The 13,653-nt window shown below is 45.4% G+C and overlaps 1 protein-coding gene across 3 annotated transcripts in view; it reads left to right on the top strand.

The window, feature by feature from the left end:
- Nucleotides 1-13,653, top strand: part of KAZN (kazrin, periplakin interacting protein) — a 635,662-nt gene that overhangs the window by 454,496 nt on the left and 167,513 nt on the right. For all 3 annotated transcript variants that reach the window (XM_069078465.1, XM_069078464.1, XM_069078463.1), the window contains exon 2: nt 11,351-11,542. In XM_069078465.1, the coding sequence (XP_068934566.1) occupies nt 11,351-11,542 (192 nt within the window). The remainder of the gene's footprint in view (nt 1-11,350; nt 11,543-13,653) is intronic.

Below are 13,653 nucleotides of genomic sequence, written 5' to 3'. Positions count from 1 at the left end.
CCAGCTCCAAAGGGATAGAGCCATTTTGGAAATGCTTCCTGCCATCTCAGGCTTGGAGGACCCTTGGAGATGATCTCAAGGAGGGTTTGTTTGGACGAATTGCACCTTCAAGCCTCTGGATGGGGCCCAATGCTCTCCCAACAGCCTGAGGAACAGAGGAAGGAACTAACAGCTCTAGGCCCAGTGGGATCTACATTTGACCAAGAACTAAAGGGGAATTGGAAGGATCTGAATGTATTTTCTCACCAGTGTGGAAATGTGTGGGGAGGGGAATCTGGAGCTGCAAGCAGTCTGAACGCCTTCTCTGGAGCATGAGGGGAATCCAGTCACTCCAGGAGCTCTCTCCACCCACAGGTTGCTCTGAGGCTGCAGTTTGGTGAGACACAAGGTGTCTGACAAGTGAGTTCCTTGGCAGCCACTGTAGCTGTGACTAAGGAGCCTGGTTTCAGTTCAGTAACGGGAAAGACCGCAATAACGGGAGCTGTCCAAAAGTCAGTACCTCAAAAGATAGTGACCTTTTGGTCCCTGAAGGTATTCAAGAGGAGGTGGGATGATGACCATCTCTCAAGGATGTTGTGGAGGGGATTCCTGACCTAGGGAATGGATGTCTTCTGATCATTCTTATAGTTCTGAGGTTCTATGGTATTTCTGGAGGACATACTAGGTTCTTAGTCCAGTGCTTTAGACTATGGGGCATACTGAGCATTAAAAGTATATAAGTATAAGACATGGTCCCTTGCCTCTACCTAGTCTAGTAAGGAAGACAGGAGTGAATAATAACTCCCACATGCATAGCTCTCTCCTCCCATGACTTCAGTGAGGCAGATAGTTATCAGTAAGATTTATCCCCATATTGGAGATTAAGGAAACTGAGCCTTGGAGACATGAAGTGGCTCAGGTCATGGATCATTGAATTTAGAGGTGGAAAGGACACTATTGTTTGTCCTTCATTTCAAAGAGGATCGATGACATCATGGACTGATGTCTTGACTCAGGTGAACTGGATTTAAGTGAGGCAGAGTTGCACAAAGTCATCAACCTCACCCTCTCACCCAGAATCATCAGAATCCAGTGGCAGGACAAAAGTCAGACTGACTGACGATGGCCCTGAGATACAGTGGTTGACGTTGGCATCTTCAATGTCTGATCAAGCTCTAAGCACTCCACAGTGCCTACTTCATCCACCTTCTTGGTCATTGGAAGGAATTGTTCTTGTCTGCCCATTCCTCCAGTGAAAATCTTATGCTCTCCCCAACTCACAGATGGGTTTGAAGCCTAAAAGGTCTAGTTTATGAAGGAGGAAGAGATTCAACTTGTTCACTTTTAGCCATGAGTGGACATTTCAGAACTCTAAGTTGCTAACCTGCATTGATAGAAGTTTCTAGATCCAAATGCTCCCTATGCTGATGAAATCCCAGGTTCAGCCCCTAACCCTATGAAATCAGGTCATTTAGAGTTGTCCTTAGAGTGCCAGCCAGTAGACATCTGGGAAGACACAAACACCAATGTGCGCTTGGCAAAGATTTTTCATTCTGGCCAATTAGAAACACAGAATTTTAGAGTAGGAAAGGACCTTGGCAGTCATCTTGTCCAATCTGGGGGAAAAGGCTCTCCACTATAGCATAGCTGAAATGGGCTCCCTCCAGTCTTTGCTCAAAGATCTACAAGGAAGGAGAGCCTGTCCCACTCTGGAACAGCTTTAGGGAATCCTTCTCAGAATAATATTTTTAGATAATTGAAGGAAATGCTTATTTTCAGTTAGGGACTAATAAAAATAAAGGTGTACTTTTTTCATCCCAAGTTTGTGAATGCCCTGAAATCTACCTACCCTATCCTTTTGGGGGAGGGGGGAAATGTCTGTGGACCACAGAACCTCTGATATAGAAAACGATGGTTAAGCTGTGTCTTCAAAGAGGACAGAGACTCTGTGAGATGGAGTTGAGGAGGGATGATATTCCAAGTATGGGGGAAGCACAAAGATGGGAGAAAGAGAAGGTCAGTTTGGCTAGAGTGAAGAAAGAGGGCTGTGTGTAATAAATAAGGTGAGAAAGAGAGGGTGGGACCAGGTTGTAAAGGACTTTAAAAACCAAATGGAGTTTATATGAGACAATTCCAGCTTTCCTGCAGTTACACCAAGCTGACAGGAAGAGGAAATCGCCCCTCCCCAAACTGTAATTTCTTCCTTGGTCCATTCCCTTGTATTTGGTCAGGGCTGAGTGGGCACTGGTTCCCCTTCCTCACCTTGTTGGCGGGGTCAGGGTTCTTCCTTCCCTTGCTCCACCAGGCTAGGTATAAAAGCACGACTCCTCTTTCCCGGCTCACCGAAAGGATGGGGCCTTGCCTCCTGCTGGTGAGAGGGGGGTAATCTTACTTAATCCCCTCCTTGTCAGTCTTTTCTCTCCTTCTGTTGACTTTACAAGAAAGCACAAGTTTGGGCCAATGTGGATGGATGGAGCCAAGTTGGCTGGCACAAGGGTCCTTAGTCCCAGAAGAATCCTTGTGAGGTCACTGATGTCATCTCTGTCAAGGGCAGACAGGGCTCCCCAGAATCCTTCAGACAATCAAAGGAGACTTGAGGCTCTTCAGTAGAGGGGAAGGTTGCCCAGCCACCCGTCCTCACCCACTTGGGGCAGCCCCACTTCTGCAAAGGGCTTTTGTCTGACTTAAGGCCCACATGTTAAAACTTTTTTTCTGGATTCCAGTCAATTCAACCCATCCCCAAGTCACACAAAGGCCAACAAGCCAATGCCAAGTAGAGGGTGGAGGCAATCATCCAGGTGATTCAGGCAACAAAAACAAAAAAACGAAACTGCTTCAGCAAAAGACTTTGTTCTAAATTAGCTGAGGAATGCCTTTGGCTCCTTGTTTTGCTTTGGCAGGGAAAATGAGGCCCAACAGTGCTTTTTGCATATTCCCACTGAAGCAGTTCCCCAGTTAGAGAGCTTGAGAGGGTGCTTGGGAGGCATTTTTGTTTTTGTTTTGTTATTGTGATTATGTTTCTTTGAGTCTAGGGCCAAGAATCATACATAGAACAATAAACCTGGAATGTCAGAGTTGGAAGGGTTCTTAGAACCTAGAATGTCAGAGCTGGGAGGGCCCTTAGAATAGAGAGTATCAAAGATACAAGGGCCCTTAAACCTAGAATATGAAAGCTGAAAGGAACCTTAGGACCTAGAATGTCAGAACTGGGAGGGCCTTAGAACACAGAATGTCAGAGCTGGGAGAATTCTTAGAACCTAGAATGTAAGAGCTGGCGGAGTTCTCAGAACATGAAATGTAATAGGTGGGAAAGGCCCTTGGAACACAGTGTCAGAGCTGGGAGAGGCCTAAGATGTCAGGGCTGGTGGGGCGCTTAAAGAGAGAAAGTTGGAGTTGGATGGGTTTTTAGATCACAGAATGTCAGAGATGGGAGATGGGAGCATTAGAGTAGAGAATATAAGAGTTGGATGACACCTTATAACACAATGTCTGTACTGGGAAAGAACAGAGAATGTCAGAGCTGGGGAGGACATAGAGCCTTAAACGTGAAATGTCAAGAACCAGACAATACCTGGCCCAATTGCCTGATTTTATAGATGAAGAAACTGAGGCCAGTAGAGGTAAAGTGACTTGCCTCATGCTCATGTCACGCAGTAAGTTGGGGGCAGAGCCAGTCACAGAAGCCCGGTCATCTGATCCCCTCCCCCAGAACTCTCCCTCCATGAGTCCTCACCCTCTACTTTTCTGCATCTGAGCAAAGGACTCTGGCCCCCAAAGGCCTTAACAGCATTATCAGTACCTCAGCTGGTACAGTTTCAGTTAAGCTCTTTGGAGCCTTTCTTTCTACAGAAGTGGTTTTTCTCCCTTTTCTGAAGCTCAGCTCCTAGGATCACCACACCTGGTGGCACCTCCCTCCTTTTTTTGTTTTGGGGCGGGGAGGGGTTAGGATGTCAGGTACACCTCATAGGTGAGCTGAGCAGAAAACAACTATCGTTCTCAGTAACCAAGGACAACGGCCTCAATGCCATAAAGGAAAAACAAACGTTTCTCAAGAGGTGGGGGTTGGGTGGGGGCTAGTCCAGTCTTGTTCTCTTCTTCCCTCTCACATTTGCAGGTAGATAGGGGAGCTTCCCGGTTCCTTTGCCTTTAACATTAGGGTTGTCCTCCTGAAGAAATAGAGGGGTACCCTCCGTGTTGTGACTCTAGCCCTTTAACCATTGCATAAACAAAAATAAAACCCATCTCCTTTATCTGCTGGTTGTAGAGCAGGAACTTTTACCATTGGTAATTCATTTCTTTGGCTTAAGAAAATTTACCAAGGAGTCTTCTGTTAAAATATAAGTATATTAATCTGTTAGTCAGATGAAGCCTTGTATAGTGGATAGAAACCAGGAAGACTCAGGTTCAAATTCTGCATTTGACACGTACTTTGCTTTGGAATTTTTTATTTTTGCTTTTTATTTGGAGGGGGGAAGGTAGGGCAGTTGGGGTTAAGTGACTCGCCCAAGGTCACATGGCTAATTTTTGTGTTAAGTGTCTGAGGCCAGATTGAACTCAGGTCCTCCTGACTCCAGGGCCAGTGCTCTATCCACTGCGCCACCTAGACGCCCCTACTTTGAAATGTTTATGGCTGACGCTTAGTGCTTGGCACATGGCAAGCATTTAATGAATGCTTTTTCATTCATTCTTTCAGACTAGATGTGTGACCATGGGCAAGTCACTTAAATTCTCAGTACTCCTAGGTAACTTTTAAAAGATTTTAAATTACAGATGCATTGCCAGACTGCATAAGTGGCAGGAGGGAGTTTCCACACTGGAAATTGGCCTTACTAATGAAGAGAAGTAGGAGAGCAACTGTTATGAGTCACTAACACTTTTGCATAAATCTTGCAAAACAGTCTCCCTTCTACAGATATCTTGGGAAACGAGCAATGGAAGATTCTGATACAGCAGAGCAGATTTGAGGGAGGGATAATTTGGGGGTCTGGGCCCAGAGTGAGCAGCCGTCTATGACAGTTTGCCAGAAGGGGGTACACTGTAAGCTCTGAAATGTTGCATAAGGTGGACTAACTGAAAATGAATTGAGCAGAAACCACACCAGAGGCAACAACTTGACTTTATGAGCTAAAGAGAAGTTGGAAGTTACCTTGCAGATTACTACCAGCCCAAGTCATATAACCAAGGATGTGCTGATAAATGTTTAACAGCTCTTCATTGGGGAAAAAACATGTATACTTTCAAGTTTAACTTTCACTGTTGTTGACATTTTCCCCATCCTTTTATTCAGTCTAGACAATTCACAAAACAATAAAATGGGCACTGAAATGCTCAGGCTGGCTCAGAGGGTTTCAACCCCCTCCTGCCTCTGGCCAGTGGATAGGATGCTAGATTGACTGCTCAGTTCTGGAGCTCCTTAACAGGCCAGAGTAAGACTCTAGCTCTTTCATTAGGAATATTTGCTCAGCCCAAGATCTTTGTTTCTGGATTTTTCCTGTTAGATTCTGTGTGGGGCCTTGTCTCCTCTTCCTTCCCTGATCATCTCTATCAATCTCTGAGACACGTGATTGTTGTGGGAGGATCAGAGTGCCCCACCGGTCTGTGACTTCCTTGCCTTTGCCTCTTTACTAAACCAGTCACTGGTGTTAGGGGAAACCTGGATGTTGGGGAACATAGGCTCCAATTAAGGTCTTTGCCCGATGCCTGACACGGGGTAAGTTGCTTGTTTTCTCTGAGCCTTGGTCTCCTCATCTGTAAAGAGGGTAATAATGTAGGAGTGCCCTCCAAGATAGATGTGAGGAAATTGCTTTGTGAATTAATCGTAAAGCACTCTAGAAATGCAAAGTCATTTCATTCTCTTTTCCTCTCCTTTCTCCTTTCTTATTAAGGCAGATTGTTTGAGTGTTTGGAAAGTGAAGAGAACAGTGAGTGCTGTTTTAAAAGTCACAGGCCATTGGATTACAGAAATGAAGGGAAAATTTTGTGTAAGAAGAGAGGCAAGGAGGGCCCCACTTCATCTTCGGGGGGGTCTGACAATCCCGATCTTGCATTATGTGATCCTGCCAAGTCAGAGGCTGATGTTGGTATGGTCCAAGTGCACGACCCTGGCTTCTGTGTGGGCCAGATCTGGGATTTCCTTGGTTCAAGAAACACATACTCTTATAAGTCAACACCTTCTCATAGAGAGTTTACTGAAAAATAAAGTAACTTGCCCAGAGCCACACACAACCAGTTTTGTGTCAGGGGCAGGACTTGAACCCAGGCCTTGCCAGTTCATCCTCCTTTCACATACACCCCACCCCCACCATTCCCAGACTGACTTCCTATCTACTGTTAACTGCCACCACCTCTGAAAAGACGGTATAGTAGAAAAGGTACTGGGCACAGAATCTGGAGAGAGCAAGCTTTGAGTCTTAACTCTGACACTATCTGAGTGACCTTGGGTAAGTCACTTAACCTCTGTGGACCTCAGTTTCCTTGTTTATAAAATGAAGGCATTTGGCTGGATTTCTAAGGTACCTTCCAGCTCTAAATCTGTGGTAAGCTAACTGTGTTTGTACCACCTCTAAGGTCCCTTTACGCCTCATCTTTCAGGAAGAGAAGGCTCATTCAAGGGCCATGTTTTAATGACTAAACAGTCACAATTTGCAGTGAGACTGTTAGAGAGCCATTTAAGACATGTATCATTCATAAACTGATTAAAAGAGTTAGTTCTTTAAAGTTACCATGGTTCCCTTCCTCCTTTCTTTTTTTTTTCCCTCCAGAGGGAGGGAGACAGAGACAGAGAAATAGAAACAGAAAGGGAGACCTAGAGAGAGAAAGACAGGGACAGAGAGAGACATGCACACCGACACTCCTTTTCCCCTAAGGGATCTTAGGTTTCCAGCCCTTATTTTCTTGGGCCAACCCTTTCCTAAGAAATTATACAAAAGTAACCCTAAACCCAGCCCTGAACGGATTATTCCACAGGAACTGGTCAGGGGGAAATGGCCTCCCCCCAAGCAGGGCTTAGGACCCACTGACATTATTCTGCCGAACAGACCTGGACTTGAGTGTCTGTTCAACTTTTGACTTGTTGGATGAGAACACAGACTGTCTGAGCTGAAAGGGACTTGGGAGCATAAAATGTCAGAGCTGACAGGGATTTTAGAACTTAGAATGTCAGAGCTGGAAAGAGCCTGCGAGTATTAATATTAGAGCAGAAGGAACCTTCCCATACAGAATGTTGTAGCTGAGAGGACCTGTAAAACATAGAATGTGAGAGCTGGGAGAACACAGGATATCAGAGACCTTAGAACACAGGATATCAGAGCTGGGAGGGCCTTAGAACAGAGGATGTCAGAGCTGGGAGGGCCCTTAGAACACAGAATGTTAGAGCTGGGAGGGCCCTTAGAACACAGTATCAGAGCAGGGGGGAGCCTTAGAACATAGAATGTTAGATCTGGAAGGGCCCTTAGAACAGAAAATATCACAACTAGGAGGAGGGTCTGAAGAAACAGGCCCAGAGCAGTTCCTGGCTTTGCTTAAGATCACACAGGTGAAAAGTAGCAGAACCAGAATTTGAATTCAGGTCCTCTGACTCTAAGCCACATAATTGACATGGAGCTGGGAAAGACCTTAGAGGTCATCTAACCTGACTTCCTTCACCTTGAGAGATGAGGAAACTGAGGCATAGAGATTGAATCACTTGACCAGTGTCCCATATGGAAAGTGGCAAAGCCAGGATTCACACCCAGGTTCGTTTCATCCTGCTTCTCCCCACCTAACACTAGTCTGTGCTGCTCCCTCACCAACAAAATAAAGCCAGGCCTTCTTGCCATCTCTCTTCAGTTTCACTGAAGGAGAAACGGTTCCTTGTTGCCCATCCTGAGGTCTTTGTTTAAAATTACTGAGGGTTAGGGGTTTGAGAGCTATCCAGGCTGGTTTAGCAGAATCTGGTCTTTCGTTCCTGTGGTCTAGCAGGCAGCTAGATGCCACAGTGGAATGAGGGCTAGACCTAGAGTCAGGACGATCCAAGTTCAAATCCATTCTCAGACACTTAACTGTGTGACCCTGGGCAAGTCACTAACTCTGCCTCAATTTCCTCAATTGTGAAATGGGGATCATAACAGCATCTATGTGCAGGGGTAGTGTGAGAGTCAAATGAGATATTTGCAAAGTGCCCAGCACATATTAGGCACTATATAAATGCCCCTTGCCCCATCTTCAGAATCCTCTTTCCTGACCTATCCTTTTCTGAGGGTATGTGTGTGTGTGTGTGTGTGATAAATTACATAGATTCTTTTCCTATGATACTTAGCTCACCAAAGCCATTTGTGACAGTTTCAAAGTTCTTCCAAAAACCCATTAACGGGGAAAAGATAAAGATCCTATTATTTTGAGCTTGAAAGGGACCTTAGAGGCCATCTGCCCCAACCTTCTCATTTTGAGATGAAGAAGCTATGGTTTGGGGAACACAAGTGATTTGTGTAAAGTCATTTACTTCGAGTCATGGGATCATAGCAGTGGGACTGGAGAGGACTTCAGAGGCTATCTAATTCAGTGGTCTTTTCACAGCAGAGGAAACTGAGGCTCAGAAAGTCTAAGTGACTTGCTTCATCCAGTTAGTAAGAACCAAAGGTAGAATTTGAACCCGGTTACTCTGGGTTCTTCAGAGCCAGCTGAATTTTATCTCAAGTTCATTAACTCCAGGGTCCATTCTACTTACAGTGCTGCTTCCTTTGTCCTCCAGTTTAGAAGAAGTGAATTTAGACAAAAAAGTTCAGCCCTCTGAAGCTCATAAAGTGGAGCACAGTAGGTCCCTGCCCAAGCTTCATTAATGACTGTATTTTGGGCCCTCCTGGCTCAGAGTAAATGTCAATGGTAACTGGTTCTCTTTTGACCAGCAGCCTTGAGGGTCTTCCCCTTGCTGTTTGATTTTTTTTTTTTTAATTAAAGGGTCCATCCCTGGACTCAGCTTCTTAAAGAAACCTATTCCCTGAATGGGCGTTACCTCAATCTAAGTGAGAACCTGAAAAGGCCTTAGCCTAAGTAAGGACCAGGGTCTCCCATTGCATCCTGGGCCATGTTCAGTTGTCCTGATGAATATCTGGTCACTGGACCCAGATGGCTCTGGAGGAGAAAGTGAGGCTAGTGACCTTTCCCAGCCTTCCCTCACTCAAATCAAAGTCAACTGCAAGTCCATGTCATCATTTCCCTGATACCAATTTTCCCTGATACCAAATTTCCAGTCCCAATGTGACTGGAAAAATGAGACAATGATACTCCCATAGCTCTGTGTGTCAGAACCAGGCTGGGGGCCAGAATCTTAGGCATTGTCAATCCAGTGAGGGTGATGAGGGACTGGGCTTTCCGCTAAGGCCAGGAAGATGTTATTTCCACTTGGGTACACTCTGACAGCTGAATGTGACTGCCCACATGCCTAGAGAAGATTCCTTCCTGGCCTCTCACTCTTAGAATCTTTTGTTGTTCAGTCATTTTTCAATCTTGTCCAACTCTGGGACTCCATTTTGGGGTTTCCTTGGCAGAGATACTAGAGTGGTTTGCCATTTTCTTCTTCATCTTATTTTACAGATGAGGAAACTGAGGCAAACAGGGTTAAGTGACTTGCCCAGGGTCGCACAGCTAGTGTCTGAGGCCAGATTTGAACTCATCTTCTGGACTCTAGACCCAATACTCTACCTACTTCTCCACTTAGCTGAGAATCTTGAACTTCCTTCAATGAAGACTTAGCTCAAGTGTTCCCTCTTAAAAGAGGCCAGTCCCAGTCTCCCTAGTTGCTACTGCTCTCCCTTCAGAAATTACCCAGGGCTTAGCACAGTGCCTGGTGGAGAGTGGGTTTGTGACAAATGAACAAAAGTGGAGAGATGGATGGATGGATGGATGGATGGATGGATGGATGGATGGATGGATGGATGAGGGTGATCTCTATAGAAATCTCCTTGGGTCCAGGGAGAACGGAAAAGCAGGGTTGAAGTGTGGCTGTGTGGCTCAAACAGAACTGGTTCTATGGGCTCAGGTCCCAGTGACCTGGGATTAACCAAGGTCAAATTACGTGCCATCTCTGGGCCCCCGCTCATCCATTAGAGAGAGGATTGAGGTGGAAAATTTCTAAGTTCCCTTCCAGCTTGGACCATCTGAACCTAGGAGTAGATGAGAGGCAGCTTGGCTTTGGAGTCAGGAAGGCCTGGCTTTGAATCCTGCCTTGGACATTTATGACAAATTTCACTCTATAGGATAACCCAGTTAGAGCTGGAAAGGACCAGAGAGGCTCACAGTCCCAGCTCCCTCTTTCTATAAATGAGACTGAAACACAAAGATGTGGTTTGTCCAATGTGAGCTAGTATCTGAGGTGAAATTTTAACCCAGGCCTTCCTGATTCCAAGTCTAATGCCCTGTCCACTTACTCAGGAAGGCAGCTAGGTGGCTCAGGAAGATCCGGATTCAAGTCCTGCTTCAGATACTTACTCCCTGTGTGACCCTGGACAAGTCACTTAACCTCTGTCTGCCTCAGCTTCTTCATCCTCTATAATATGGGGATAATGATAACACCCACCTTCCAGGGTATCTGTGAGAATCAAATAAGATAATATTTGTAAAGGTTTTCACTTTTCTTTCTTTTTGCTTTGCAAATATCTTTTAAATAACATTTAACATTATATAATACATTAATATGTGATATTATTATATATTATGTTATGTAGTAACATTGTTGTAAATTTTTAACATATTATCTATTAATAATATTTATTTTCTCCATTACATGTAAAACAATTTTAAGCTTTTTTTTTTAAGTTTTGAGTTCCAAATTCTGTTCCTCCCTCCCTCCCTCTCCTTTCCCTTCCCTGAGATGGTAAGCAGTCTCATATGGGTTATATGTGCAGTCAAGGCATTGCACTTTTCAAACCTTAAAGCAGTATAAAAATGCTTGTTATTAGCATTATTATCAATTGTGCCTTACTTGTTGGCCTTCCATTTCCTCATCTATATAATAGAAATAAAGGCACCTACTTTCCAGGACATTTGTAAGTATCATGTAAAATGATGCCTTTGTAGTTTTGAAATTCTCTAGAAATGTCAACTATTGTTACTATTTTTATTATTTATGACAGCCATTCAAAGATCCCATGACTCAGTTAACAGGAACCGCCTGGTAGGGTAGGTCCATTCACTGAGGTGGTATTCCCCCCCACTAACATGAGCAAGGATTCTGGGTAAGTGGCCACTGGGAATACCCAAGTGCTTTTTCCCTTTCGAGGAGAAGCTTAGACAGGCTGAAGGTCTTAAATATACCTTTTTTGCCCCAGTGCAAAAAAAAAAAAGGGAGAGATTGAGAATGTTAGTCATTTCCTTGCATTGTTCTTGTTTCCTCCAGTGTTACTCCGAGAAGAGGTATCTCAGCTGCAAGACGAGGTTCATCTCCTCCGGCAGATGAAGGAAATGCTCACAAAGGACCTAGAAGAATCTCACGGAAGCAAGTCCACAGAGATTCTCTCAGCCACCGAGCTCAAAGTCCAGCTGGCCCAGAAGGAGCAGGAGCTAGCCAGAGCCAAAGAAGCCCTCCTTGGTGAGTGTGATGCACTGGATGCCCGCTTTGAGGTCTGGGTCCTCTCCCTCAGCGAACCCTTCAGCCGCCTACCCCGCTGGGCAGTGCTAAAGCAAGGAGACAGACAGACAGACAGACAGGGAATTTCAGGGCCAGGGTGGGAGATAGCATGGACATGACGCTCTGAGCGGAGAATATCTGGGAGAGGCTAGGGGCCGCTTCTGAGTCCTAAGAAGGGCTCCAAGGCAGAATTGGGGTAAAATGGTATGCTGTAGATTGAACTTACATGACTGCAAGCATCCCTCTAGCTCTCTCTCTCGAGAAAGAGGGGTAGGACAACATGGGATCTCGTCTGGGCAGTTGCAGGCATAGATTTTTACGTCGTCCCCTCTTTCTCAAGGCGTAGCTCTCCTTTGAGTGTTGATGCACTAGCCAGGGCCGAAACTAAGGTAGGGCAATTGAGCCTTTGTCCCAAAGGCTCTGAAAGCACTTGCACTTTTTCAATAACAAAACCACAACAGAGTCATAGATTGAGCATTTATTAAGCACTTACTGTGTGCCAGGCATTGTACTGTCATTACCATTATCACACCTAACTAGTTAAAATCGAATGCTAACCAGATGATGCATCAGAGTAGGCTCTTGCCCTGGCCTTCCATGGCCTTTTCCTTCCCTCTAGCAGCAGCCTCACCTTGGCATCCCTGTTAGAAGATGTCTTTCCACTGTGTTTCAGTCTGATTTTCCTCCTTTTCCCCACCCTGTCCCAGCCATTGAGTCTCTCTCAGGGGCCTGACCCCTCCTCTCCCACTGGAATCCCCTGTCCATCATCCCAAGATTCTTGAGCTGTTCTTTGCTTGCCATGTCTTTTCATTCACTTTACTGTCTATCATCATCCATTTGGGGGAAAAAGTCCATTATGTCAATATCCCTTCTAAGTATGGGACTCAGAAGTAGACATAGTCATCTAGATATGTAATCACAGAAAATTGGGAGAGTCGTCCATTTCTTTGGATACTGGGACCTTCTGGGGCTTCGCTATCTTGTATTGAGCTTACAGTCTAGTCATTTCACCCATACCTCCTTCCTTCAAGTCTTTTTCACGTGATCTATTATCTAACCGAATCTTCTCCCGTGTTGTACTTGTGCTGTTGATTATTTGGGCCCAAACTTAGGACTTTACATTTATTCCTATTCAATTTCATTGTTTTATAGTCAGCCCCTCATTCTAACCTAGTGAGACTGCCACTCCACATGTTAGTCATCCCTCTCACCTCCCATCTCTGCTTGAGAACTATCAAACTGTTCAAAAAGGCCTGTGGTCCTGCCCAACTCCAAATGCTTTTCCTCCACAATCTTGTGCCAGATCCTTGTTGGGCCTCTTTGTAATTTTAACCTCCCCTTAGTTCTAGGATAGTCTCCACCAGCAAGCAGGGAAAGCGTCCCTTGCTGGAAACGCTCAAGACTAGTCTGAGCAGAGCCTCAGAGACTCTCCCACAGGGGAAATGCTGCCTGGCGCAGGGTGGGGTGAGCTAGCAGGCTCTACTCCCTGAGCTCTGTGAGCTTTCAGAGGCTGTGGCAGGCATCAGCCAAGTACTCTTTTTTACAACCTTTTCCAGCACTGATTCCAGAGACTACAAAACCTCTCCATGGAATTAACCTTGGAAATAACCCTCAGCCCTGTTCTCTCCCTCCCAGCTCTGTACCAGCATGCCCTATGTAGCTGGGAAGAGGAGAAAGTCCTTGTGCCCTGGGCTCTTCCTGGAAAAGAAGGGAATGGGGAAAGGAAAAATGCAGAGACTAGCCAGCCAGCTCTGGCCTAAACCCACTCAGTACTCCCCAGTGTAGATATAAAGCCTAGTCCAAATCTACATATCAGGGGATCACACTGAAGAATTATAGAGGGTCACCCTGAGGGCACCATGTGGTGTCCTAATGGAGCACTGGGTCTAAAGGGACCTGGGTTCAAATTCTGGTTCTGCCACTTAGTACTTCTATGACCTTATTTAACTTACTTAACCACCCTGAGACTGTGGCTTTCAAAAGAGATTGAAGGGGTATAAAGGAAAGAGTAGTTCGTTTGTAGGCTGGAATCCTGGGTTCAGATCCTGACCCTGCTAGTTAATAGAGCTGTT

The sequence above is a fragment of the Petaurus breviceps genome, unplaced genomic scaffold (genome assembly GCF_028583685.1).
Source record: "Petaurus breviceps papuanus isolate PSGF00001 unplaced genomic scaffold, PetGlider_PUasm1.0 91041, whole genome shotgun sequence".
Taxonomy (NCBI): domain Eukaryota; kingdom Metazoa; phylum Chordata; class Mammalia; order Diprotodontia; family Petauridae; genus Petaurus; species Petaurus breviceps.
This window is presented reverse-complemented; position numbering and strand designations above follow the sequence as displayed.